Source organism: Lates calcarifer, linkage group LG6 (assembly GCF_001640805.2).
Source record: "Lates calcarifer isolate ASB-BC8 linkage group LG6, TLL_Latcal_v3, whole genome shotgun sequence".
Classification (NCBI taxonomy): Eukaryota; Metazoa; Chordata; class Actinopteri; family Centropomidae; genus Lates; species Lates calcarifer.
Genome location: NC_066838.1, coordinates 8,872,850 through 8,900,123, shown reverse-complemented (window position 1 = coordinate 8,900,123; position 27,274 = coordinate 8,872,850). Strand labels below are relative to the sequence as shown.

The window sequence follows — 27,274 nt, the reverse complement described above, 5'->3', positions numbered from 1 at the left end:
TTTCTTTTGCTGGAATTAGTCTTGCGTTTGAAGCCACTGTAAGCAATCTTGCAAATCAATGTGTGGGACTTTTTAATGACAATACAGATGACAATACAAATTAATATGATTTTTGCATTGTCATGATGATGTACCACAATATGTCATGTATTTAATTCACTGGATTAGTCAAAACATTCCCCCTGGTTATTTTATCTATTAGTAGTGTCTCAGGTGATTTCCCAGAAATGTACATAATTATATCACAAATATTCAGTGATATTGTTTTATAAAATTACATACACAGCATTTGTGTGTGTATGTGTGTGTGTGTGTGTCCTGATCTAAAGGAAAATTCTGATCATGAGTGAGGAACATAAATTTATTTTAGAACCCATCTATCTGTGTGTGTGTGTGTGTGTGTGTGTGTGTGCGCGCGCATGCAGTCTCTGTTAAAGTAGCCTCAGGACATCTGTGATCATACAGCTTTATTAGAGTGCAGTCCCATCATTGTGAGTCATTTCCTTCCTTCTCTGAGCTGTCAGTCCTCTTCATCATTATCATGTGTTAAATATAGACTCTCTGTATAACTACAGCAAACATGCCCACAAATACACTGTCTGTTAAATTGAAAATAATACTAACTCTCATTGAGGAAGGCTGAGATATTTGTTTCAGTGGGTTAGAGCAAAATACTCATCAGAAGCTGCTTTCCTGAGATTTTCCTGTAGCAGCAGCTGTATCCATTTGCATCCATAAAATACTTTACATGTTTACATTTACTTTGATATTAATATGAACAATATACTGTAAATTGTGACTCACTCACACACACACAATGAGACTTATGTGAGCATGACTCAGTGTTATGCAAGTGTTTGTGAATTTTAAACAGAGCCCAGGGGCTTTACAGGTTTTTAGGCCATGGGGTGACAGATGCCCAGATGTCAGGAGGCCTGTTGGACTGACTGCTTAGCACCCAAAGGCCCAGGGACCACAGACACTACAGGGAATGTTGGACACAAAAACACATAAACACACACACTCTCTCTCACTCTTTCTTTCTGCCACACACACACACACACACACACACACACACACACACACACACACACACACACACACACACACACACACACACTCTATGGTTTTAAAGCTTTGTATTCCAAAACCACACTTTGTTCAGACATTAGCCACAGACCAGAGCACAGTTAATGAATACAGTGTTAAGCCTTGTACACCAGACCAAAAGACTAAAAACAGAGTGTTCTGCTGGACTTGACCTACATTGCTCTCCACTGAGTCGAAGCTCTCTTAATTTCAATGAAAAGACAAGAAGCAAAAAAGATAATATTCATTTTGTTCTATACATTTAAGCACAAAATGAAGCACAGGATATTAAATCACATTTCACATGTACCTGCCTTTCATTAGCACGGTCAGATGCTGTGCTTGGTCTGAACAAGAAACATTATTTCCATTATTTATATCTTAGAATACATATTTATTATGCAATTATTGTATTATAGTTGGTGTAACAGAAAAAAATCACAATAAATATCGAATAAAGTAAGACACATAGATTTTTCAAAAACAAAATACTTGCTTTGAAATGCTCTATAACCCTTCATCATTCAATAACTTTATAATATAGATCCAGTTGTTATTGTGTCTTGACAAATGTCAGTCCTCCTTGTTGGTACAGTTCTGTAGGTTCTCCATGTTTCAAATGACAAATGTATATTATTTGAATGAAAACTGTTCAAAGTGAATAATGAAAGTGGCAGTGGATTGAATGACCAGGAAATGTGATGAGGAGATTATCTGTTACAGCTAAGCAGGTTTATGGCTCGTGGGATAAATGAGAACTTAAATCTCTTTGTAGCATACAACAGTTTTCTCCTTTACAGCAGGATGCTTTGCAGTGAAGCCTGCAGCATGTCTGTTTCACTTTTAGACGCTGTGGCTAATACACAACATAGAAACTATTTTAGTTTTCCATCAGAAGAAGGCCTGAATATTGGTGTTTTCTCAGCGCCTGAAATTAAAAATCGCTGTAGCCTACTATAGGACTTGTGATCAACTCTCCTTTGCTGTGCTATCAGGGATGTAAAGATGACCATATTGTTAACACAAACAAGATCGTTGGGTTAGATTTTTATAAAGGTTCCAGGAAACAAAAGTAATTTTTAAAATCCTCACTTGTTTGTGGAGGATTACCAGGATGACTGTGATTTAACTGCCAAATTGTGTGTAATGTAAAAAGTAGACCAGCAACTATCTTGTTCCCAGATTGTCAGCAATATTTTTTATGGTCAGATCAAAGTGAATTAAAAAATTCAGTATGACATGGTGACCGTCTGATCTTCAACATCATCTTCTCATGGCACCATGTTTAAGCTTCTGTATTCATAGTTGAAATTGTGCATGTTTACAATAAAAAGTTGTTTTCTTTGAAAGGATAAGGTTGGCGATTTTCTATATTTTGATTGTTGTCAAAAAATCCCATGAAAAGCCCAAAACATCAGTGAATTAACATTACTGACAGGTATTTTCTTTATATCCAGAACCAGACTTAGCTTATGCAAGCTCCATTGTTGGCGAGAAACTACTATAAACACATGAGTGAGCCACACTGTTACACTGACATATTGACATGACCTGTTCCTTCATTATGAAAAATATGGGCGCTGTGGTTATTTAGAAACAACTCCACAGGCTAATAACTAAACTGTATATGTATTTCTAAGTAGCTGGGTGTTTATATTCATTGTGTCGCTCCTTCACCTCGTTTTTACATACAGCACAGCCTGCTGCCGTGACAACTGTGGCCATGGAGACTTGTGGAATATCCGAAGAGCAGGCTCTCAACAGGAGAGAGAGAGAGGATGGGGAGAAAAGAAGAGAACATGAGAGGCAAGAGTGAGAGGAGAAAGAGGGGATCAGGAAATTGAGTGAAGAGCAGAGTGGACGAGAGAGTGGTCAAGAAGGGGAAGAGGAATGCAAGGAGGGCAAGGAGGAGATAATAAAAGCAAGAAAAAAAAGGCAAAGACACGAGGAGGAGGTCAAGATTGTAGGTGACAAATGGATGAGAGGGATGAATGAGGATGGGATAAAAGAGGGAAGAATTAAAGAGGAGGAGAGCAAGATAGGTGAAATTAGAGCAGGAGGAGCATGAAGAGAGTGAGATAGGAAGGATGAAGAGGAGACAAGTGCAAGAGAGAGAAGATGAACTTGTTTTCTTTCAGTCTCTGTTTTGAATGAGACCTGCTGTTTATCTGATATTAACATGCTCATTCAGCTTCTAATTGAATTAATGTTGTTCTGAGCAGCTTTGAGCAGCAGCAGTAGTGTGTGAGTGTGTGTGTGTCCAGAGCATTTGAATTGTCATTTACTTACAGATGTAGACTGAGGAAGCCATATCACCACACACACACAACTGTTTCATATCGAGGCAGATTTCTGATGCTGCTGTGGTCGACGATCTTAATACCAACTCCAGATTAGTAAGTAGCTTTTGATGGTCAGCCAGTACCGACGCTGGCTGTTTTGACTGTGTTTGTGGCCACGCTCGCTCTTTTGACATCAGGATTATGAATATCCACAACTAAAAATAGATGCAAGCTAGAATCATACGGGCTTAATTGGAAAACCAGCAGAGAGAACAGAAAGGCTCAGAGGCCAAACTCAGCTGCTGAACCATCGATAAACACTGTCTGGACTGATGCTGCAACAGAGCAAGAACATGGATTTTTTTTTTAAAATCTGATTCAAATGATCCAATCATAGGTACAAAACCTATATTTTTCTCTTTTTTTCTGATTAATTCTTGTCAGGTGCAAACTTGTTAACAGCCATTTTCCCCATTGTTTTAACTCCAATAGCAGCTAGAATGATAATGAGCACATACTTATGCCAAGTCTGTCTAGATCTTATTCACCCCTTTAACCTAAATTTAATGGGATCACAGATTTGCACCACTAAGGTTTGTGCAAATCTGTGAAGTGCTTTTTGTGTAATCCTGCTAACAAACAAACAAATTAATAGTGATGGCTCATGATATGTTACTGGTCAGCCTGTGAAATCAACTAACTAGAAACAAACTTAAGAAAATCGAGAGCCTGTCCTGGTCTTCTTTGGGAAGCAGTCATCATGTAAGCACTATAAGACATTATTATTATTATTATTATTCTTAAGACATATTTGCCTCTCTTAGCTCTACTTATATCTCTACTTTTATTTTGGTTAAGGGGCCCCACCCACACACAAAACCTTCAATAGGGGACAAAAAGAGAGCAACAAAGGCAGCATCCCTCCTCCAGGACTGACATGCAGTAGCTGTCGTGTGTAGACGAAGGTGTCCTGGCGAAGATAATATCATCTGCGGTGCTCTGCCACATCAATTTCACTCATCATTGTGGCATCAGGTGATGACTCTGGATCTATCTGACTGGTGCATGGTCAGTGTCAGCCTTGTTTTGAATCTTTTCTCTGATGACTTTTAAGACTGTTTTTTGATTCGACAAATGCGATTAAATCTGAAACCTATGTGTTGCTCAGACCCACATCTCCTCTTATTTATGTTGGTATAGAAGTGGAGTTTGGAGGTGCCAGCAAATAAGTTCATCTGATAATAAAGAGAGTCAGCTTTCTCTCTGCGGAGTGTTCACTTCCTGCCATATAGGACAAAGATTTGTACAGTAGATAGCACCATAATTTAATTTAGGCAAACAAGGAAAATAAAAGGCATCTTATTTTGGTGTGATGATACACTGCAACAGATAAATTGACTATTACTGCAAGTGTAACTGTTGCAGCTGGGTTAAGGTTTTGCATTTAACAATCAGGCTTCAAATGTAAGGAATGTAGAAAAATGTTTTTTCTCCTGAAAAGTACAACTTTTGTACAATTTCAAGTATCTTCCCTAACTTTAAATGAGTCTTTACCTCTGGGGATATTTAGTGCACATCTACTGTACAGGTTGAACTTTTTGTGACTCAGACACCTCCCTGGCTTCTGCTTGTCTGCTAACTGGATTAAACTCAGCTGTAAGTGTGTGTGTGTACCTCAGGTTTCTCAGCTCCCTTTTGGTTTGGGCTGTTGAGTTTAATCACAGGTAATGAGTGAATAGATTAGCGTTAACTCCACTCACTCTGAGATGTAGGGGTAAAATAGCCTTGACACTATATTCCCTCGAATAAAATATACACTGCTGTATGCATGCTGTACAGTACACGGTCTCTCTCACACAATTAGGCACATGATTCTCAGGAAAGGCTAATCGGTTTAATTATTAGTAAGTGGCAATTACAGTGTTTTCCTCTGTATTCCTATCTGATTTCATGTATATCTAACACAATATCAGAGGACAGATCTCTGTATCCACAGATGAAAGGGATGTGGAGTGAGGGACAGAAAAGGAAAGAAACCAGAAACAGACAGAGAGAAATAGAGAGGCAGACAGAGGAGCAGGAAAGCCAAAAAAGGAGAGACATGAAAGAAGCAGACTTGTAGAGGAGGGGCGGTAGGCTGACAATATAAATCACATCTTTGTGTTTCTCCATTCCTGTCCCTTGTTCCTCTGTATTTCTATCTGATTTCATGTATATCTAACACAATATCAGAGGACAGATCTCTGTATCCACAGATGAGAGGGATGTGGAGTGAGGGACAGAAAAGGAAAGAAACCAGAAACAGACAGAGAGAAATAGAGAGAGGCAGACAGAGGAGCAGGAAAGCCAAAAAAGGAGAGACATGAAAGAAGCAGACTTGTTGTAGAGGAGGGGCGGTAGGCTGACAATATAAATCACATCTTTGTGTTTCTCCATTCCTGTCCCTTGTTCCCACTATGTGCTCCGGGACAAAGTGGGATTATCGACAGTCTTCCTTTCTTCCTTCCTCCCTTGGTTCCTTCCTTTCCTGCTAGTATTTAACAGAAAGTAGGGAGTTGCAAGTTTGCAGTAGGTTAAATGTAGGTTCAACGTCAACATGAATGAGCACAGACGTTTCACTGTCAACAGAACGGCTTTTAGGTGATTTTGTAAATTAGTGCAGGCAGCACTGGTTGGTTTGGTTGGAACATACTGTATATATTTACATGACGGACAATATATCAATCAATATCAAAAACAACAACAACAAAAAAAACAAACCCTGAAGGATTCAGAGGACTCAGATTATCAGCTTGAAACCAGGTCTGTTGTTCATGCAGGGTTTGGGGCATACTACATTTTACCAAGTTGTTTGTGTTTGGAAGTGACTTGACTGAAGTGACTTCAAGCTTGTGCATCTCTAACCTGCAGTAAATAGACATGAGAAGTGAAGATAATTAATGACCTATTGAAGCAACAATAATAAATCCACTCATGAATATAACATGTGAGAGAGAGAGATGGACAGTTGTGTAAAGCGGACCTAATTCCTCAGTTAACAGCGTGTACTCTGTGCATGTGTGTGTGATGATAATCCTAGTTTTTTTTTTAAACAGCATTTTCAGAGAAGCTTAAAATATGATATAAATTTAGATGGGTGATCAAAGGGCTTTAGAATCGCTTGCTGACATGACAGCCTTGCAGAAGACAGAGCACTGGCGATGACATCGGTGGGTCTTCTGTTCAGCCTGTGGTCGTGTTCTGAAGCAACGAGCAGCGCATCCTCAGCCTTTCTGGCCCTCATTAATCTTATTAAGACCAATGGGAACACAAGCTAATAGGAGCTGATTAGCCCGCTTCTGGCCGCCTGACTGATTCACCTACATGCACCCGTTCACATGCACACGGCCTCACACACACACACACACAGACACACACACACACAAGCACACTGACAGAATCGCACTGACACACACTCTCACTGTCACATGAGCACACAGACATCCACAAAAATATATTCATGCATAAACACTTGAAGGGTTTCTCCCAGGAAGTTGGTTGGTTGGTTGGCAGAGGTGGAACTTTATTTGCCACTGAATGTTTTGGCAGAGCAGCGAGAGAGGCAGAGGAAAGGCACTGTGCTTGTCAGAGTTGGAGTCATCATATCAACTTGGAGGTATTTTGGTTAAAACAGAAGCCTTGCTGGCGAATATCAAACTTCAGACTAAGTACAAGTGCTTGGCCATCAGAACCATTTGTTTCCTCCTGTTTGCTGGGTTATTACAAACACATCCCCAGCTGATTATGATATTTTGTGTCATCTGTCTCTGGTAAATTCTTAAAAAGCCTTAGATGTTTTTTGGGAATACACAGTAGGAACTGGAAGTCTGATCAGTCACTGGCTTTATGAATGTAGCGCTTTTTGCTGTGTGAAATAGTGTGTGCACTGTTTTTCCATAATGCTATGGCTCACAGGAAGGCAGTACTGGCCTGTTGGTTGATTAGCAGGTCAGTCCATCACTTTGGTCCAGACTGAATATCTCAACTACTGTTAGATGATAGCCATAGATAGCTGCTGGCTGATGGCTTTAAACTCTTAGTCTTGTTACAGTTTTCTCTGAGAAGAGTGTATTAATTTCTCCTGACCAGATGTGATTGTTGAACCCAGCTGTAGGAAACTTTATTTTAACAACAAGACACATGTTTTTACTGTTATTATTTGGGCAAGTAATGGTTTAAAGGACAGTGTGCTTTCTAATACAAAATATTAAGATTTAGCAACAAGACCTTAATGCAAAAGTACTGTACATTTATATCATCTACTCCATTATAGCATGATATTTAATAAGAATTCAATAAGATGAACAAGATTATTGTCACTATTTGCTGCTAGTTACATGTTGCAGTTTAATTAAGGTAAAACCATATATTGGTTTACAGCAACAACTTTCTCATATCAGGCATGTTGACATCTTAAAGAGAGTTGCAAAGTTTCATATAAACATTATCCCAATCACAGATATTTCATTATCTGTGAGATCCTTAATCAAGTTTTATAATTTGTTCAAACTACTTTTACTATGTGGAGAGATGGAAGGGAATTACATGTAACAACAGCCCTGTATATGTAGTTTATGTAGGATTCACATATTTTATTTGCCACATGCTCAAACATTATGTGCAGTGAAAAGCCAAGTGTGCCAAAATGTCACAACTGTAAAGCAAACTATATAACGGATAAAGGATTCAGAGAGGACAATGTGCAAGATAAGGCTGAGGTTTATCAGAGGTCAGAGGTCAGAGGTCATCATCCTCATCTTGCTCTGGGTCTCCACCTTCTCCTGTATGTCCTGCAGAGCGGGGAAAATAGATCTCCGAATGGAAAGCAGATGTGAATTTATTCTCTGTTCCTTACTAATGTCATAATTAGTGTAAGTGCTGTAGGATCTATTAGTGAGCTGGAATTATTTGGATCATGTGTTTTTTTGTATTACGTACGCAGGACAACTTGTTTGCTATGGCAGTGACTTCCCGTTTATGTCATGTGACCCAGGCTGACATCATCGCAGCTCTCGGTCACAGATAGAGTATTATGGGATGCTGCAGCACCTGTTGGTTGGGGTGGGGGATGACCACGGTTAGACTGAAAACACACACACACACCACGTACACACACTGTTCTGAGCCGCACGGCATTGAGTGTTATGTCAGCTTGTGTTATCATCACTGAGGGTAGTGACATCGAGTGAACCTACGTCTGCTCTGTGTTTGTGTATGTGTGTGTCTGTGTGATGCTCCCAGCTGATCTATTAGGCAGGTCAGGCATGATGGGGGTATGGGCCAGCCCCTCTCTCTAATCAATTTGAGCACACACACACACACACACACACACACACACACACACACACACACTATAAACTACATAGTTGGAGTGAGGAGTCACCTGAAAAACACAAATCAAATCTCACATACAGCACTGAAATCAACAACCACACAGAAAATGCATGTTCATCAGTTCAGCAACCATCTACAGAACATTACTCTTTTATTGTACAGCTATTATACAGTTAGTGCCTCTAGCACATCTAGCACCTCATTCTCACACTCACTTTTGCTTGATAGCTCGGTGCTGTCAGATTATTCGTAGCCTCAGGTAACTGAGGCGACTGGATTTGTGTTGCTTACCTTGTGACTTAAAGCAGTTCACCTTCTGTAAACCTGGCCAGCTAATCTGCTTTGTAAAGTTAAAGTTGGCTGACTGAAAAAAAGATATAATATATAAATATAATATATTTATATAATATATAAATATTATAAAATACACAAAATTAATTCATCTTCATTTGTGCTTAGGCCACATTTATATACATGTGTGCATACCTTTCATGTTTTTTAATGGATTTAGGTCTGGGAGGATATATTCTATGCAGCGACATATTAACTTCTGATAATGTGATAAATCTCTGGTTTTATTTTTATATTTACAAGTAGACTAGATACAGAGTTTAGTTTCTTTGATTTGCCAAAATGAATTGATATTCTTTACAAACTGACCAGCAAAACCACGATTCTTTCCTGCTGCAAGAATCTGATCTTGTAACACTCAAAAGATTTAATTACAGGAGTATTCTTTTTAATCATTTCAGTAAATCATCTTGGTGTGCATGAAGTAAAAAGTGCTGAAAGTGCTGATATGTTTAAAATTTGAGTAGTGATTCATATGTGGCCACTGCTGCTGCTGAGCTTCTCCCAGAGGGAAAAAATACAGAATACAGTCAACAGAAGGCAAAGAGAGCTCTGTAGAGGCAAACCACTGTATACGTCTGTTCAGAAACACTCAAATCAGTCATTTTATGGATGTCTTACTTGTATATGTGTATTATTATATTATGTCGGCCTCTCTGACTCAAGGTCTCCCTTCACGACACACCTAGATAACATAATGCATTTACCATCCTTAACCCTAACTTTAACCATCAATGCCTAACCTCAACACTGACCCTAAATATATTTACAAAAATCTCAAGTTCTGAAGTTGAATTTGGTCTCCCTAAAGATAGTAGATAAAGGACACACACACAGTCCTCAACAATGTCCGACTTCATATGAAAGCACAAACTGTCACCAACAAAGACACTCCTGACTGAACAGTTGTTTTTCTTGCACTATTCAAGTAAACACAAACCTGCCTCATGTCCTTTCCATCAGTGTGTTAAACAACAGTGGACTGACTCTTGTCACAGCAGCTCCTGACTGATGGGAAGAAGGGATGGAGGAGAAATGAGGAGGAGAGAGTTTTCTCTTCCTTCAGGCTAAAGCCACTGAGAGGAAGATAAATATACACAAAGTCTTCATTAATAAACAGAAATGGATGAAACAATATTAAGCATCTGAAGCAATTTTGAGCCACATTACACTAACCAGTCTTTGGTTGTGAGAAGATTAAACACATGTGGATCGAAGCAAACACAAAGTGTTGGTTTTCACTTTGTAGCCAACTCAAAATGTGTAATGGTTCCATTAACAAAACATTAGATAACAGAGTAAAATGTAGAGTGATTCTGGTAGATTTAATGTATGACATATGATACTTCATATCCATTTGCAGTTTGTGGTCAGAAACAAGTCTTGTATTGTTGTAAAGTACAGGAAATCATGCTGCATAATTCATATGGAGCGTTCAGGACTTTGAGTGTCTTAGCAACACTAATCAGCTGCTCATCATCACAGCAGGAACAATGTCTTTGAGAGACAAATCAAACCTTTTAAGACATATGAAAATTGATCTTCTAGCACTGAACTAGGAACTGAAGCCGTTATGGTTACTTAAATGTACTTTAATTTAGTGTTGTAGACATTTTTGTTACAACATTTGTTATTGTAAACCACATTTCAATCATGCAAGCACAATGACAACTGAAAAGCTTTAAGTCTTGGGTGCATGGACTGTGTGGGTGTCTCTGAGCACACCAGCCATTTTAATTCATATATGTGGAGAAGCTTTACGTACAGTCTAAAGCAGCTGGTTACAGCACTGTACAAATCACCCATATTCACTCATAAATGAAGACTGATTTACCAATGTTCCTGCTTTAACCACATTAAACAATTTTCATGCTAGTTTAAATGTACCCACTGACTTGAAAGTATTTAATCAAATTATTTAAATTTTTAAGCATCATTGTGTCATTGCTGCACACTTACTCCCGAGTATTTTATTTGTTCTTTTTGACAAAATCATCAGATTGGCAACAGATTAATGTTGCCCTAAAACAGATGTGGTTGAGTCCTAAGTCTTTATGCTAGGCTAAGCTAACTAGCTGTTAGCTGTCAAACTATTCCTTTAATATAACTATATTATTAACTATAAGATAATAATAACCCTAATTTGACATCAAAGCATGGAAATGTTTTAACCAATCCTCCAACCTTAACGACCATCTAGGATGTTTGTCCCTACCCTGAAATGACCCATTTGAGCATCACCTGCAGTAGCACCCTTACAGCAGCAGTTAGGCTTATTTAATGGTCACAGTTTGGTTAAGTTCAGGCACAAAAACTACTTGTTTACATTTAAGGGAGGATGGTTTTGGTTGAAATAAGAATTTCCTTAAGGACACGGGATCTCCATCATCATGGTTACAATCATAAACATGCAGTTAAGCTTCTGGAAAGGTCATGGATAAAAGGAAGAACAATGACTCAGTCAATAATCGGTTTCTAATGGGACACTAATGGCAGTCTCCTGCATCTGTCAACCTATCCATCCACAGTGCTGCCCTTTTTGCTAACATATCCTAGCTTATTGTATTGTACTGTTTTGGGTACAGTACTTCTCCACAATATAATATATGTGAGCAGTTGGTGGCTCTGGATTTTCTGTACATTGCTATAGACCCATATTCAAGCATTCTAATACATTATATTGTTGTTCAAATAATGCATTTGTGTATTTATGTTGAAAACTATATTTTTCAGCTTCATTACAGTATCTGGAATAGATAAATAGAAAAAAATCAAAAATCAAATCTTAAATCAGATAAAATCACATTCAGATAATTAATTAGGTGGTCATGTGTAGTGGGACAGTGCAAAAAAAATTACTTGTTTGTATAACTGCAAAGATTCACACAACATAATGTGGCACTTGCAGAGAACAGCCAACTCACCACTGCTGCTACCAGTTTCGCTTACTGGGGAACACACCAATCAATTATTATTATTATTATTATTTTTACCATAACAGCCTAAAGACAAAGTGTACAATACAGTAACAATATAATGAAAACTGATTCATTAACCCTGCAACAAATACTACCTTTGTGAAACTTCTCTCACTTCATGTTGAGAATGAAAAGGTCAGAAACGTGTTTCATTTGTAGTTTGTTGTGTCAATGATTAAGATTTTTTGGAGGAATTTGGTGTGTTTTTTTAGCCCAACTTTCCCTCTGTATATAAAAGCTACGTAGATAAACAGATTTCTTTCTGAGTTCACTGAAGGTTCACAAACAGATTATCAGAGAGCTGATGGATGATAAACTGCTATACTCGCTTTCAAACTTTATGTTTCTCTCTGTGTCCTTAAAACATCCATTACACTGATTGTCTCTTCTTCTGTCTGTGTCTCCTTTATATGTGCCTTTATCATTTTCTGTTTCTCTATCTCCTTTCACTCTCCTACTCTCCTATCCTTCTTCTCTCTCTGTTGTGGCTTTGTTATCCTCCTCTTTTGCCATCCTTCTACCTTCTTTTTCTATCCCCATCTACTGTTTTTCTGCAGTTTTCCCGAGCCAAGGTCAAAACCTACAAAATTTAATATTTGATATAATTTTAAGTCTCTTGTATACAAACAAAGTTATGTTTTTATGATCAGTAAGAAATATTTTTGAATCCTGCATTATTTACACACATTTACTAACCAGCAGTCTTCTGCTTCCTTAGCTCTGTTGATGTATTGCTAAGTTTCTTTGTGTGTTATCACCACCAACTGTCAATCATTTTTATAGTGTGAAACCAGCAAAATGAATGTGGGTTTTTTTTTGTGTGGATCCTTGTACGTGTGCATGGTACAAACAAAATGGGGAGTACTCATAAAAACATTACTCTGTAGCACTATGACTGGTCAAAAACTCCCCGATGTACCTTCAACATGATTTGACTGCTCTCCAAACTCTTGAACCTTAATAATGCACTCAAAAATATTTTTGCATAACAGCTGCTGTGCATTTGTGCATTTATCCAGTCAAGTGTAGGAAAGGTTCATGCTGATGTCTGAGTGCAGGAAAGACCTGTCAATCATCTGCTGTACAGCTCAAGTCTCAAGTTAACCCAGCCGATACCACCATAGGCCAAGTGATTATGGTTTGGCTGCGCTAGGTCAGTCAATGAATTTGCATGTTACAGAGCCTCAAATCTTTTAATATTAATGGCAGAACTCTGAGTTCTATTAACCCAAGTAGTCACTGACTTCTGAAAATATGCTCCACAGTCTCTTCGAATGCAGAAACATCATCTAGGACATTTTGTTCGTCCCCTGCACAGAGACCATGAGCTCTCTTGGCTTCAGCTCAAGCAACCAAAATTTCTTGTCCAGCTCCCAAAATAGGGGATTTTGGAGCTTACAGGATGCACTGCTCCTCCTTAAATCAATTAAGCTGCTTTGCTTTCTCTCTGCCTGTACTTTGCTCTATGTTTGAGTAAACACATCTTAAAGCTATGGAAGGTTAAGTTTAAGGGGGAGCAGGACAAATGCACTTAGCCCTTTTTCTTCCACAACAAAGTTGCCAATGGCAATTACATGCTGTAGAAAAACATGTACACAGCGCTCATGGAATTTTCCGTACTTATCTGAAGGGACGTCACAAGTATGGTCACTGAGGTCCATACTTGGGGATTACCACTCACTATTATGTGTTTTGCTGAAGCCAGAAAATCCAAAATTGGGCATTGTGGATGGAATGTCTGTGGCGCTGTGAGGCCTTGTAAATCAATATAAAATCACCATCAAAACATGTCACCAGAAACACAAACATACAGGATGAAGAGAAAATAGCTGTTGAGACAATAAATGAAAAAAAGGTTTAAGAGCTTTCCCTCTCTAGGGACATGGAAATATTAACGTATGTAAATATTATGTATATTGTGTATATGTAAATTAAAATTAAATGTGAACTTAGAAAACCTACTTAAACCTGCCTACTTTTAAGTGTGATGTATGAAATGCTACTTATTCCCACTTGAATCGGAGAATTAAAGGTCATTTGTTGGCTACAAAAGATTTAACAATGTATTATTTTGAAGACGTTCAAGTTTAAGAACCAAGCATTTACTGAAATGCATCATACTGAGTCAGTGTGCTGTACCAGAGGCAGTTGTCTTGAGTATCCCGACTTCAAGTCTTATTCTCTACCCACACATGAAACAAGCCTGATTTCCATGGCAACGTTATCCCTATCACAGCCGTACTACAAGCACAGAAGGGGAGTACCATGATGCAGTAGTGAAAACATCATGAAACCAAACCAAACCAAACCAAACCAAACACAGCAACTCTTGATCTCTTTGGTATACCAGTATGGTCATTGCATTTCCCAGTCTCCTCCCAGTTCTAACAGAACGAAGGGTCGGATAGAGAAGAAGGGTGACAGGGTTCGGGTGGCACTTGTTGTCCCACTCGCCACTCGACTCCACTCTAGTTCTCTCATGCAGAAACAGCTTCAGGACTGAGCCACGTGTTACTCTCACACTCCACTTACTATCCAGGATCCCCCCTGGGGATGTGAAAAATGAACGGGATTTAATATTCATTATGTAACATCATGCCATGTGTATTATAGCTATCATGAAGTATGTAACAGGGCAGAGGGCAAAGACTATTACTTTTCTGCCCATACTTTTTAAATCCACTCCTGTACCCTGCAGGGAAGAGGGGAGGGGAAGTTACATGAGCACAACATGTCTTCTCACATTATTATTTAGTTCCCTAAACTATGGGCTTAAATGAAAAATTACATTTGGAGAGGTTTTTATTAAAGAAATAACAAGACTGAAGCTGTCCTAGGTGTTCGGGTTCATTGTTTCATTGAAATGCTCCATTTAAATTTGTTTAGTCATTGGTTTCTATTTACCTGCTAAAACAAAAAACATGTATATATTCATATTTACATACTTACATAAAGTAGAAATATGGTGTACACACTTGGTTAAAACATAAATGAACCCAGGCTCAGCTACCCTCACTGATTAAAGCTCTTAGCAGGCAGCTGCTAAGAGGTTTACTGAAGCAGCTGCAGGAAGTGTTTAGTTTTTATTACTATTTAACATTGCTTGCATGCACCTGCCCTCTGAAAACTGCTGTCTGCTGCTTTTGTTGTAGCAGCATTTCATCTGCATGATTCATTGTTTCAGGGATTTTCTTTTTCATTTTGGTTTGGGTAGCAGTTCATCCTGCATTTGTATGGGCAAGAAAATCCATGGGATACAGTTGTCTCTGTCATTTAAGAAAGGATCTACCATAAATGTGTGTTTTTGCCCTTCATCACAAAGTTTAAAACACACAGAATGAGCTACAGCCAGCAGCAAAATCATATTCTAAAATGCAGTGCACCTCTTTTAGTAGTGTTACTGGCCACTTACAGAGTAAATGAAAATTCTTTCTTTTCTGTCTGTTGTTTTTATTTTTGAAGACCTGACAGTTTAATTAGGTATTCATATAATTGCATCCTTTTTTATTTACTTTGTTTACATTGTGTTGTGTGTGGGTGCATTCCTGTTTGTTTATACATGTATTTGTGTTTTAACTATTTGTGTAAGATCATGTGATCACTCCGTTTGTTGTCTCCATTGTCCCGCAGTAATCTCTGTTCTTCAGGCGCAGACTCGCTCCCACGTCACAACCTGAATGCAGTTGATTTAGACACACAAACAGATACACACACATCCGGACACACACTTTGTCAGCTGCTCACTGAGCAGAAGAGCGGACATTTCAGAACAAAGTAAACAACAGGAGGATGGATCAAGAATGTTAAACTGGATGGAGGCAGGTGTGTGTTCATGTGCGCTTCAAAGGCTCTTATCAGTGTGAAACAGCTCTGAGTCATGGCGCTTGTTGACCTTAGCAGGTCATCACCCAGCTACTGTAATGGCACACCACTCAGCTTACGCCAGTTAACAATTAGGAGCACAAAGACACAGCCATTGTAGAAAAATCAATATTTACATGAGTTTGATCAGTGGAAGCATCTGGGCTCCTCTGCAGCAGAAAAGGACCACAGCAGTGATTTTACATGTTTTAGTCCATTTACTAAGAATGAAGAATTTTTTTCAAACCCTGCATCAGCCATTTTAGATTTGTTATTGCATTTTTCCTATTGACTGTAACTGTAGCTGGAAAAACACTTTTGCAGAAGCAGCTGTTCACTGTGGCGGATTACAGCGCTCAACTCTGTTTATTCATTATTCTACTTAACAGAAATTAGTTTCACACCAGAAATGTTTCATGACATATTAAAATATCTATCTAAGCATCTGAAATGATTTTTCCACAAAGAATTTGATGACCTAGTTTAATAATCTTGCAATTACATCTGATCCTTCATTTAAAAATCCAGAATCTATGAATAAGCAAATAATTTTCATTTTACATGTTTTAATTGTCAGACAAAAGATGTCTCCTGCTTCACTGAAAATTCTCTGTGTACAATTATGTTCACTGGAGGTTTCAGATCAGTTTACAGATCATGTGTGTAACTGAACCACAGTTGGCTTGCAAACTAGTTTTGATGTCACAAACCTTGTTTATGTCTACACGTAAACACAGAAACACTTTCTCCCTTCAGCAGATGACTGTGAAAACAGCCTTTTAGAGTCAAACTCTGCACGTACATCATTCTTCTCAGTGAAGGTTGAATGTCAAAGCAAAATGCACTTTTGAGCAGAGGGCGGTGTTAATGAAAGCCAGTGGCTGTCTGAAAAGAAAATACACTCTAAAATCTAAAGTAGACTGCTATGGAAAAGAGTCTGCGTTCATGCAGTTATGGAGCTTATGCACATTGGTGTTACTGTATTACAGTTGCTGCAGTTTAAATACATGTTCTGACTGTAGCTGTCTCCAAATCCCCATTGCCAGGACGGTCTATAATCCCTGTGTGAAACTGTCTGTCTGGTTGGCTTGCTGCCTTTCAGAAATACAGTTTGAGTGTGTGTAGCCTACTACTGCAGGTCTCTCTGTCCGTGTGCACGTGGGTGTGAAGTCTGAGTGTGCGTATTACTGTTGTTGTCAGTGTCTTTCAGTGAGCATGAATGTGTGTCAGTGTGAATCTGTGCGCACGCTATCCAAGTGCGCTTGTTCGTGTGTTTGTGTCCTTTAAATCAACAAGAGAAGTGCTTAGCTTAATGGGCCTTAAAACCTGCCAACTCACTAACCTTTTGCATTGAGGGAGTCAGAGAGAGAGAGATGTATACACAGAGGAAGACAGAGAGAAAGAGAGTTTGTGTGTGGGAGAGACAGAGAGAGGGAAAGAGAGAGAGAAGTGAGATACGTAGGAGAGTGAAAGGTGTTTCTGTGCGAGAGAAAGTAATCGGAGGTGAGAAAGTGAAACAATGTGTAAGCACGATAAATAGATGTGTGTGGAAATGTCCAAATTCAGGGTCTCGTTTCCATCATCAGATACATCGTTACCATGGCAACATGCTGATGATGCAGCAGGACATACAGTTTGGCTAAAGATGTTTCATCTTTGAGATGACATACATTTGACTTTTTTTGGCCCCCTTTTTTTGGCAACATCTTTATTGCTTAGTAGCCAGTGCTTTGGTGTTACATTGCATTTCCCAGAGAGCACCTGTCAACCAAACAGCACAGGACATGCTGTGTCGTCTTTCCTTTTGTCTTTTTATCCACATGACACACACATTATCCACACTCACTGTGACTGCCTGTGAAACTACATGTTTTGTGTCCTTTTCTTTCAGTATCACTGAAGAAAAAATCCTCTGACTGTGGAACACAGAGATTGTATTTTAAACTAGCAGACATTTACATGTATTTAACAATAATATATGTTAAATTGCACATATATGGATGCTTTCATGCTCAGGAACTGAACCAAAAAGTGTCTCCATGTCTTCAAAAAACTCATATATCTCTCTGATAATAACTTTTTCAAACATCCCTCAACATCTACATCAGTTTGTACTGAAATGAACACAGAAGTCAGTAGCAGTTATGCAGAATCATCTTTGTTTTATAAAACATCTTATTACTAAAATGTTTTTTTCCTCAACTAATAATACAGATCTCTTAATCAAATCTCACATCTCACAAACCAGAACCAAATCAGTGTCATATTACGGCTCTCTGCACTCAGAAAAGGGGACATGACACACACATACCTACAGCCAGACATTCACTCCACCCACTCATGAGAGTCACTTCCTTCAAGTCTGATAAATTCAAATTTTTCTCTCTCTCCCTTTTGCTGCTGCTGTTCTTGCTACACCACTAAGCTTTATTACACACAATAAGAGTGTATTAACATATGCACACACAGATACAGACTCATTTTCTCCTTGTACAGAGTACGTAAGCCTTGTACACCCACAACTAAGCACAAGTCAGCTCTGTTGATGTGTGTGTGTGTGTGTGTGTGTGTGCATGAGCACTACATATTGGAATATAATTAATTATAACACACACTGAACTGAAGAATTATTTGAATGTATGATTTCTTTATGCCCCTAATGGTGGACTGCTGTTTGACTGCTGCAGTCTGTTTTCACTGGCTTCTGTTTGATTTGACTTTTTAAAGAATATTCCAGTCAGCTTGTCCTCAAGAGGTGATGTGCAAATTAAATCTCAGCTCGCAGGGTACATTTGGTGAAAGTGCCAAACCATGAGAACAGTTTTAAATTTAGGCTTTTGCCCAAGGACTGGAGGACTGTAGAATCAATGTAACTCGGGCAAAGCCAAGTGTGAGCGTGTCATTATAAATATCAGGAATGAATTAGACAGTTTAGACAATTTGCCTTTTTTAATGTGTTGTTGGAGGCTTGATCTTACTGTAAGTCAGCAGGAGTCATGAGGCTGTGGATCAAAGTCAAATCAAAGATACTTTTCTGCAGGCTTTGTCGAAAAAAGAAATTGGTTGCCATGCCAACTGTTGTGGTAGCCATGGAATATGTTTTCTCCTTTGTTGAGCCCTATACCTGTATGAATCATTGCATCTGTATTTTACTTTAGCAGCACCCAAGCACATTATTGGGCTCACAGTGAAATTCTTTGATAAAGTTTTAGTGAACTTGATGAATAAAATTTCTCCTCCTCTCTTTTATTTTCTCTTCCCTCCTTCCATTCCCTCCATGCAGGAAACAGTAGAATATGCCTTCCTGATCATTTTCACTATAGAGACATTTCTGAAGATTATTGCCTACGGCCTGGTCATGCACCAAAACTCATACGTCAGAAACGGCTGGAACATGCTGGACTTTGTAATCGTCATTGTGGGGTGAGTTCATAGGTAGCAGATAAATAATGTATGTACGTGCAAACACACACGACCAAAAACACAAACATATACACGGACAAACAATGAGATTATTTCTTGAGCACAATCAAGCTTAAACCATACGTGAACGTGCACTCGTACACACTTGCTTATATAGGCGCTCATGTACTTTGACACACATTCAAACACAAACAAGGCCTTGTTTAGAGTGATGGTTTATCAGCCGACCACCTGGCCTGAATGGGATGTAAACTGTGATGAGGTGTTAAAAGCTAAAGGTAAACATGCAGAGACATAAAGGACATAAACCATCTATATAAGCACACACGTACACACACAGGTGCATGTACACAGAGACAAGTACAAAGAGGACATGTGGCTTTGTTCTTTGCTTTCTGCCTCTTTTGCTTTCATCCTTTTTTGCTCAGTTTTGACGGCATCACCATCACTGCTCTCTTCTTCCTCCCTCTTTATTTTTCCTCTCCCTTTCTCGACCCAATCCCCTCCAGGTTGTTCAGTGTGGTTCTGGAGATGATAACCAAAGACGCTGACTCTGGGGGCCAGTCTGGAGGCAAACCTGGGGGGTTTGACGTCAAGGCCCTCCGAGCCTTTCGCGTACTACGACCCCTTCGCCTTGTCTCTGGAGTTCCCAGTGAGTTGTCACAGAGCTGTGTTTTTAAGTCTTAAACAATTACAAGCAAGTCTTTAGTCAAATCACATGTCCTTATTTTTTCTACTTAGAAGTCCTGCGCACCAAACTACTCTATATCAATTATATTTGAAATAAGAGGCAATGATTAAAATTCAAAATGTATCACTGCATGTTTGTTATATTCTGTTGCCATTGTTATGTATCTATAATTAGATATATTAACATGAATATTTGAAAGTTTACTTTCCTACAAGGAAAACATCTGTGTAGTCCCCACTTTTCTCCTTTATTACCCAGGAGAGGCTGCTTCCTTCACTGTTTCTGTTTTCAGTTCACATCTGACCTTACATGAAGTTGCCCTAACGTGTCTGCATTCTTTGAGTTGCCATAGCAACATATCATTCACTGGTCTCAGAGAGGAAAGGACCTCTGGGAAAGATGAAGTTGAACTGAGCTGAAACGACATTTTCAGTTTTATTCTAGTTTAACATTTATCTTTGTTGGATGGTACATGCAGTGTAATTAAACTGTGGTATTTCGACTTGTTTGCTGATGCCACAGTGGCTGGTTTGTTGGTTTACTCAGTGGCATGATGCATAGAGAGCTATAGATAATCACGTTATGATAACTGATAGCTTTCATAATTTGTGTCTCTGTGTCTGTGTTTACTATTGTTTGTGTGTGTGTGCGTGTGTGTGCAGTATACTCAGAGGATTGACCATGTGCCATTTGTCAACTAAATAACCATCTGCTTACCTCTGACTGGCCTTTTACTTTTACTAGAGCTCAAAAGATTAGTCAATTAATCAATTAGTTGATCAAATTCATTCATAATTGACCAATGTTACTCAACTTTTCAAGGAAAAATACAAGCAAACTATGCATAGGTATAGCTTTTCAGTTGTGAGGATTTGCTGCTTTTCTTTGTCATATATTATGTATTTAAGTTTTGGACTGTTGGTCAGGCAAAAGAATAAATGTAGTGACATCACTGCAGGCATGAGGGAATTGAGATGAACATTTTTCACTTTGGCATTTTACAAACCTAACTATTTAACTGAGAAAAGAATCAGGAGATGGATCAGTACTGAAAATAGGTGTTTAATGCATCCTTGACTTTTGTATCTGAATGACTCCAAATTTCTGGTGTCAGAGGGAAGAAAAATCTATGTGCTCAAGCTTGAAAATAATGTTCCTGAAATAAAAAGCTTCATGTTCTTCAACCATTTTCATTACAGTCATATCCTTGGTATTTTTTTTTTTTTTTTGAAAAGTATATGACCAAAAAGTCAGAGTGAGACACTGGACCAAAGCCCCTGTGTCTCCAAACATTGTAGAAAAGTTTTTTTCCTCCTCTGATATGAGGGCAGTAGCGGCACCTTTTGTGGGGAAAAAACTTTGGAGTCATGCCACAAGTCTGAACCATTTCTGTGTCAGCAGCTGTTGCAGTGATATAAGGATCCTAAAATGCTTTGCACAGATAGAATCAGAAGCTTTCAAACAAAATAGAATTCACAAGGTTACATTAAGATTAAATCCAATACAGCCCAAAACACATCTGCAGTAGCTCTACCAGGTCCAAAGTGCCCCACATTAATCAGCTAATCTTTGCAGCTATGATTTTTTGATTAATTAAGATAAAGAACAAACATCCTGTTGCTGCTTTTCTCATTGGCTTTATGCTGGGTATGCATGTATATTTCTGTATATGTCTGGTTGTTCCTTCTGACCTTGGCTTCTGTGTATGTTTGCAGGTTTACAGGTGGTTTTAAACTCCATTATTAAAGCCATGGTTCCCCTGCTTCACATTGCTCTGCTCGTCCTCTTCGTCATTATCATCTACGCCATCATTGGCCTGGAACTCTTCATTGGCAAAATGCACGCCACATGCTATGTGATAAAAACAGGTAAGGTAGTGCCGAGAGATTTATTTATTCGTTTATCTTTGGTTTCACTCTTAAGTGTCTGATATTTTGCTCACTGCTTCAACCAGTTACTTTTTGATATGTGTGATTTTTAAATTCCCACAGCCAACGTACAGCACGGTGTTAACAGACGTACTGTATACATTGCAGCTTAAGAGAGACACAGGACTTAATCCCTGAGAATGAATGGACACATGTGCCTTGTATGTGAATGGTGACAAGCTGTTGAAAACAGGACAGAACAGCAGATGGTGGATTAAATCCAGTGATTAAGTGACTAATATCTGGCTATTATGTAAACATGCCTGACCTTTACCCCAGCATTGCTTCCTGCATAACAGAATTATTCAAGAAATAAGGATAAACTGATGGACAGTTGTTGGTCATAAATGTAATGTATATACAGTACATAACACACACACGCACGCACACACAAAACCACAGTCATGTTCTGAAATGGCTGACTGAGAAGAGCGAAGCAGCTGAACTCACAGGGATCAGTGGGCCGTACAGGAGTACGACAGCAGTTTTCATAGAGTATCACTCTCTCTGTCATCCCTCTCTTTCTCACACAGTTTCCACTTAATCTCTCCCTCTTTCCTTCACTTTGTTACTTTGATCTGTTTGTTTGTGGACGTCAGGAGAAACATTGTAGGCTTAAGTCGAGAGGTCATGACACAGTGAGTTTGATCCACCTTTGCCTGTGTCTTTTCTGCTGGCCCTGAGGAAGTGATGTGTTGTGTGTGCGCGAGAGGTCTAGAGCAAAATATGAGTGCGTGTGGGGATTTGTATGTGAGTGGATATGAAGGAAAGTTAAACATGTTGCGGGCTCATTTGCTAAGCATATACTGTTTGCGTGTATGTATGTATGGATGAGGGTGGGGTTTAATTTGTACCATCATTCTCTGTAATGCTTATATAATGACAAAACATGACCCAGAGGACTCTATGAAGGAATATATGGACTGCTGTTCTCCATGAGGTCGGTGGTGCAAAATAGGATGCTTAGCAACATGGGATGGAAGGAGTAAGAGAAAAGAAAAGATAAATTATGGCACAAGAAAACACAGTCAAACAAAGGAATAAAATATCAGTGTATTAGGAGGCTAAGACTGAATAGGATAACCAGTAAAAGGAGGTGACAAAAGGATTAAAGGGATCAGCAGTACAGCAGAAGCACACTCAGCCTCAGTCAAAAGATCTAAACTTGCAGGTCTACAGAGTCTCTGAAGACAGCAGGGAGTTAGATATTTACTGTTGGCCACTTCATATAAATCCTCGTACTGTTACTATTATGAAAAATATTCTGAAACAAACGCATATGGACAACTAATGTTAAAAGGCTAAGACATTTGGATGGCTTTTATAGTGTAAATACCTGTGCAAATGAAATAGAGCCCTGTGGTTTTTATTTAATGTCAGTATTTCCATGTTTACTACACAGCTTTCTGCAGTAGAATCCATTCATATTGAATGGCAATATACTTATTATGGTGGGCTTGTGAGATATGAGTCCAAGTTGGTTTGTTTGTCTTTATTATGCACTGATTTGAATAATACATTCATCTATCTCTGTGCCCCCCAGGTGCCCTTGCAGAAGAGGAGCCCACACCGTGTGCTGTATCAGGGCACGGCCGTCATTGTCTACTCAATGGCACAGTTTGCAGAGAGTACTGGCAAGGCCCCAACAACGGCATCACCAACTTCGACAATTTTTTGTTTGCTATGCTCACTGTGTTCCAGTGCATCACCATGGAGGGCTGGACTGAGGTTCTCTACTGGGTAATCTGCCACTCTGCATCAAAATTACTCTAATGAAGCCCAGATGGGGCGCCATGTTTTTGGTACTTTTGACAAAACTTACACACAAACACAAATATTGTGTTACATCCAGCATGTTTGAAACTATGCTGATTCTAGGAAATTGTGACAAAACTGCAATGATGCATATCATCTTCTCAAACAAGGTGACATAAGTCATTATATTTATGTGAAAATATTCATTTAAAGGATGGTAGTATTCCAATTTATTGAGTTATGTCATGAAACTTGACATAATTAAGGTAATGTGCATTATATACAACATATATATACAGCAAGTTTATTTTTACAGCATATTTCAACAGCAAGACAACCCAAAGTACTTTACATAAGACATTTGGACAAAAAAATAAGATGCCATCCAAAAGTGTTACATTTCACACAGGACACAGTTACAGTAATGATGTCTGAAGATAAAGTAGAGGGTTAATTTTACCAAAAATCTGCAGGCTACAAGAAACTTACTCATTGAGGTCCTTAATATATAAAATCTCTAATGACCATTTGTTTCTGTCTCTTCTACAAATTCAAGCCATAAAAACTATTTAATTTTTATTACAGAATGGTCATCAGACCTGTGACCTGAGCCTGAACCATCACCTTATTCTAGTTGATAACAATGTATTTAAAAAAAAACAACAAAAAAACCCACAGACTCACTTCAAAACCCTTCGCTTCTCATTAGCAGAAATCACCAACAGCTTTTAATTAGCTAAAACACTCAGCATTGAAGCTCAACTCAGAATGAGTTTTCATCACAATCCACCCACATCCCTTTATTGATGGAGACCCTCATCTTGGAAATAATGAACCTCTCTCCCTCCTTCTCTCTCTCTTCCATCCTGTCTCTCTCTCTCTCTCTTATGCATGTATGTGTTACCATGGCAATTCCATGCTAATACTTCTGTTCAAGTGTTGAAGGAAGGAGACTCGACAAACTTAAACGAGGGAAAGACAGACAGATGGATAAATTAGATATGACCTCTGACCTTTGCTACAGAAATCAATCAAGTATGGCAGGGTGGGTGGCAGCGTATTGTGCTGTGGCTAGAGGCTGTGGACTCATAGGAGTGCCATTAAAAAAAAAAGGAAAAGAATAAGAATAAGAAAATAAATGTGAAAATATAAAGACAAATAACTATAAAAGAATAATTTTAAATTTAATAACATTTTTATGTATTTATGTACTTTTTTGCCACATTTTTAATTTGCTTATTTAGTCTTTTATTTATTTCTCTTCATATTTCCACATTTATTTTCATTTACAGATTTATTATTTTTTATAGTGCTCCATAGACTCCGTTTTTTCCCCCCAACTATCCAACTATCAACTCCTAGTGTCTCTTTACCAGACAGCTTTATTAAAAGGCACCTTACCTCTGTAGTGCGGTCATTTGCCTCAGTCACATCACTAATAGATGTCTCATCTTCTGATACCTCCTCTCACTCATTACTAACCCAGTTGTCTCTCACATGGTGCCCTCTAGTGGTCAGAGTTGAGAGTGGATGATCTCTCTCCCTCTGAAGAATGGCTTTGAGCTGCAATTTCATTTTATTTAAAATCCAGTGTATGTGTGGAATCTATACATAATCGTGCAGGTGAGGACATAGTAGCTGGTTTTACTGGCAGAAACTGTGAAATTTAGTGGGCACCCACCATCATCTTAACCCATTAATACTTGGCTGCAACACCAAGCCTGCATCAGACCAAAAATGTTCTCAGTTACACTGGTCTTTGTAAATGTCTATGGAGTAATTGCATGAGAATACTAGAATAAAACATTTGTTTCAATATTGAATATGTGTAATCCTCTTTTTTCTTTCTCTGCTTGTGTTTCCATGTAGATGAATGATGCAATGGGCTTTGAGCTGCCTTGGGTTTACTTTGTCAGTCTGGTCATCTTTGGATCCTTTTTTGTACTCAACTTGGTTTTGGGTGTGTTGAGCGGGTAGGTTTTGTGTTGTGTTTTTGTCAATATAAGATCTTTTTCTTAAAAAAAACAAAACAACAACAAAAAACAAAATTTGCTGTAACTGCTTATTTTTTTCAGTGATATTGGATATGGTTCAATACACCTTAATTCTTCAAATATAAGTAGTGATTGTCAGTTCTGTGACCCTGAACATGACAAATAAGTTCAGAAAATTGATATTTTGAGAGCTGAGGGCTTGTCAGACAAAAAAAGCACTTGTTGATGCTGAATGCCACCCAGGTTTGACTGTCATTATGCTCTGCTCTGTCCAGAGAGTTTTCCAAAGAACGAGAGAAGGCCAAGGCTCGTGGAGACTTCCAGAAGCTACGTGAGAAACAGCAGTTAGAGGAAGACCTAAAGGGCTACCTGGACTGGATCACCCAGGCCGAGGACATCGACCCTGAGAACGAGGAGGAGGGAGATGAGGAGGGCAAGCGTAACCGTGAGTTATCTGGATTTAATACATTTTGCACTGCTATCTTTGTCTAAAGCAGGGAAGTGAAGAGTACAAACACTGTGAGTTACCAAGCCTTAACTTTTTCTGCCTTAAACTCACTGATGTTTTGCCTTGAATGTGTCATCAAGGAAATGTTTTATGTACCTGCCCTGGCTCAGCCATGTGGCTGTTAAAAAAGACATTGCTACAGAACAATAATACATACATCTTTTCAAGCATGCAAGGAGTTAAATTAAAAATGACAAAATAAAAGTGCACTGAAACACTCACAGATTACATACTGATAAAACAGCAATCTCATCTGATACTATGAAGAGACACTATCATAAATGTCACCTTACAAAGATACATTCAACATTCAGTAAAACATATATTTCTGTGAACACTGCCATCTATGACAAGAGAGAATCATCCCAGAAAATAGTTACATGCTGTGCCAAAATGAGACTTTCTGAAAGAGAGAAATTCTTTTTCTTATTGTTACTGAGTGAAGCACATAATGGGTTAGTATTACAGTTCTCCTCTTAAGACATGTTCTTACATCATTTCTATTACTCCTGCAGTTTTTACATTGCCTTTATATTTAACATTGTTGCCATTAAATAGGTCAAGAATAGAATAATTTCCTCCCTTGTGCGTCTTATCTTTGCTTGCATCAATAATATGCAAACCACACTGTGCTGCAGTCTCACACTGTGTATAGAGGAAAAGTAAATGTTACATGCATAAAAATCCATACAAATAAATAATCATTTTGCAAAATTGAACTGATGAGTGCAGACATACACTCTCTGCAGGTTGGGGGAGTTGTAATCCCCTTTCTGTGGAACTAGCAACCATGTTTGCTACACAGAGGGGGCTGGAGTACAATGAAATACTCCCCACCATATTAGTGCATATTAGTAGATGAGTGCAACAAGATTTCTAAAACATTCCTTTAGGTGGCGCAACAATGCTGTGAGTGTGAGTGAAGACTATGTCTTCAGCCATGGTAGCAACTTGAGAAGCCACACGAGTGGGCGATCATTTTTGGTCTTTTCTATGGCATGGCCTTATGTGTGCTGGTCACCATGACAACACAGGGGTAAA

General features: G+C 38.6%; 1 protein-coding gene across 1 annotated transcript in view; it reads left to right on the top strand.

The window, feature by feature from the left end:
* cacna1db (calcium channel, voltage-dependent, L type, alpha 1D subunit, b) overlaps positions 1 to 27,274 on the top strand; it is an 84,440-nt gene that overhangs the window by 19,712 nt on the left and 37,454 nt on the right. The window contains exons 4-9 of the mRNA XM_051071136.1: positions 19,218 to 19,357; positions 19,867 to 20,009; positions 21,764 to 21,916; positions 23,520 to 23,716; positions 25,601 to 25,704; positions 26,001 to 26,170. Of these exons, the coding sequence (XP_050927093.1) occupies positions 19,218 to 19,357; positions 19,867 to 20,009; positions 21,764 to 21,916; positions 23,520 to 23,716; positions 25,601 to 25,704; positions 26,001 to 26,170 (907 nt within the window). The remainder of the gene's footprint in view (positions 1 to 19,217; positions 19,358 to 19,866; positions 20,010 to 21,763; positions 21,917 to 23,519; positions 23,717 to 25,600; positions 25,705 to 26,000; positions 26,171 to 27,274) is intronic.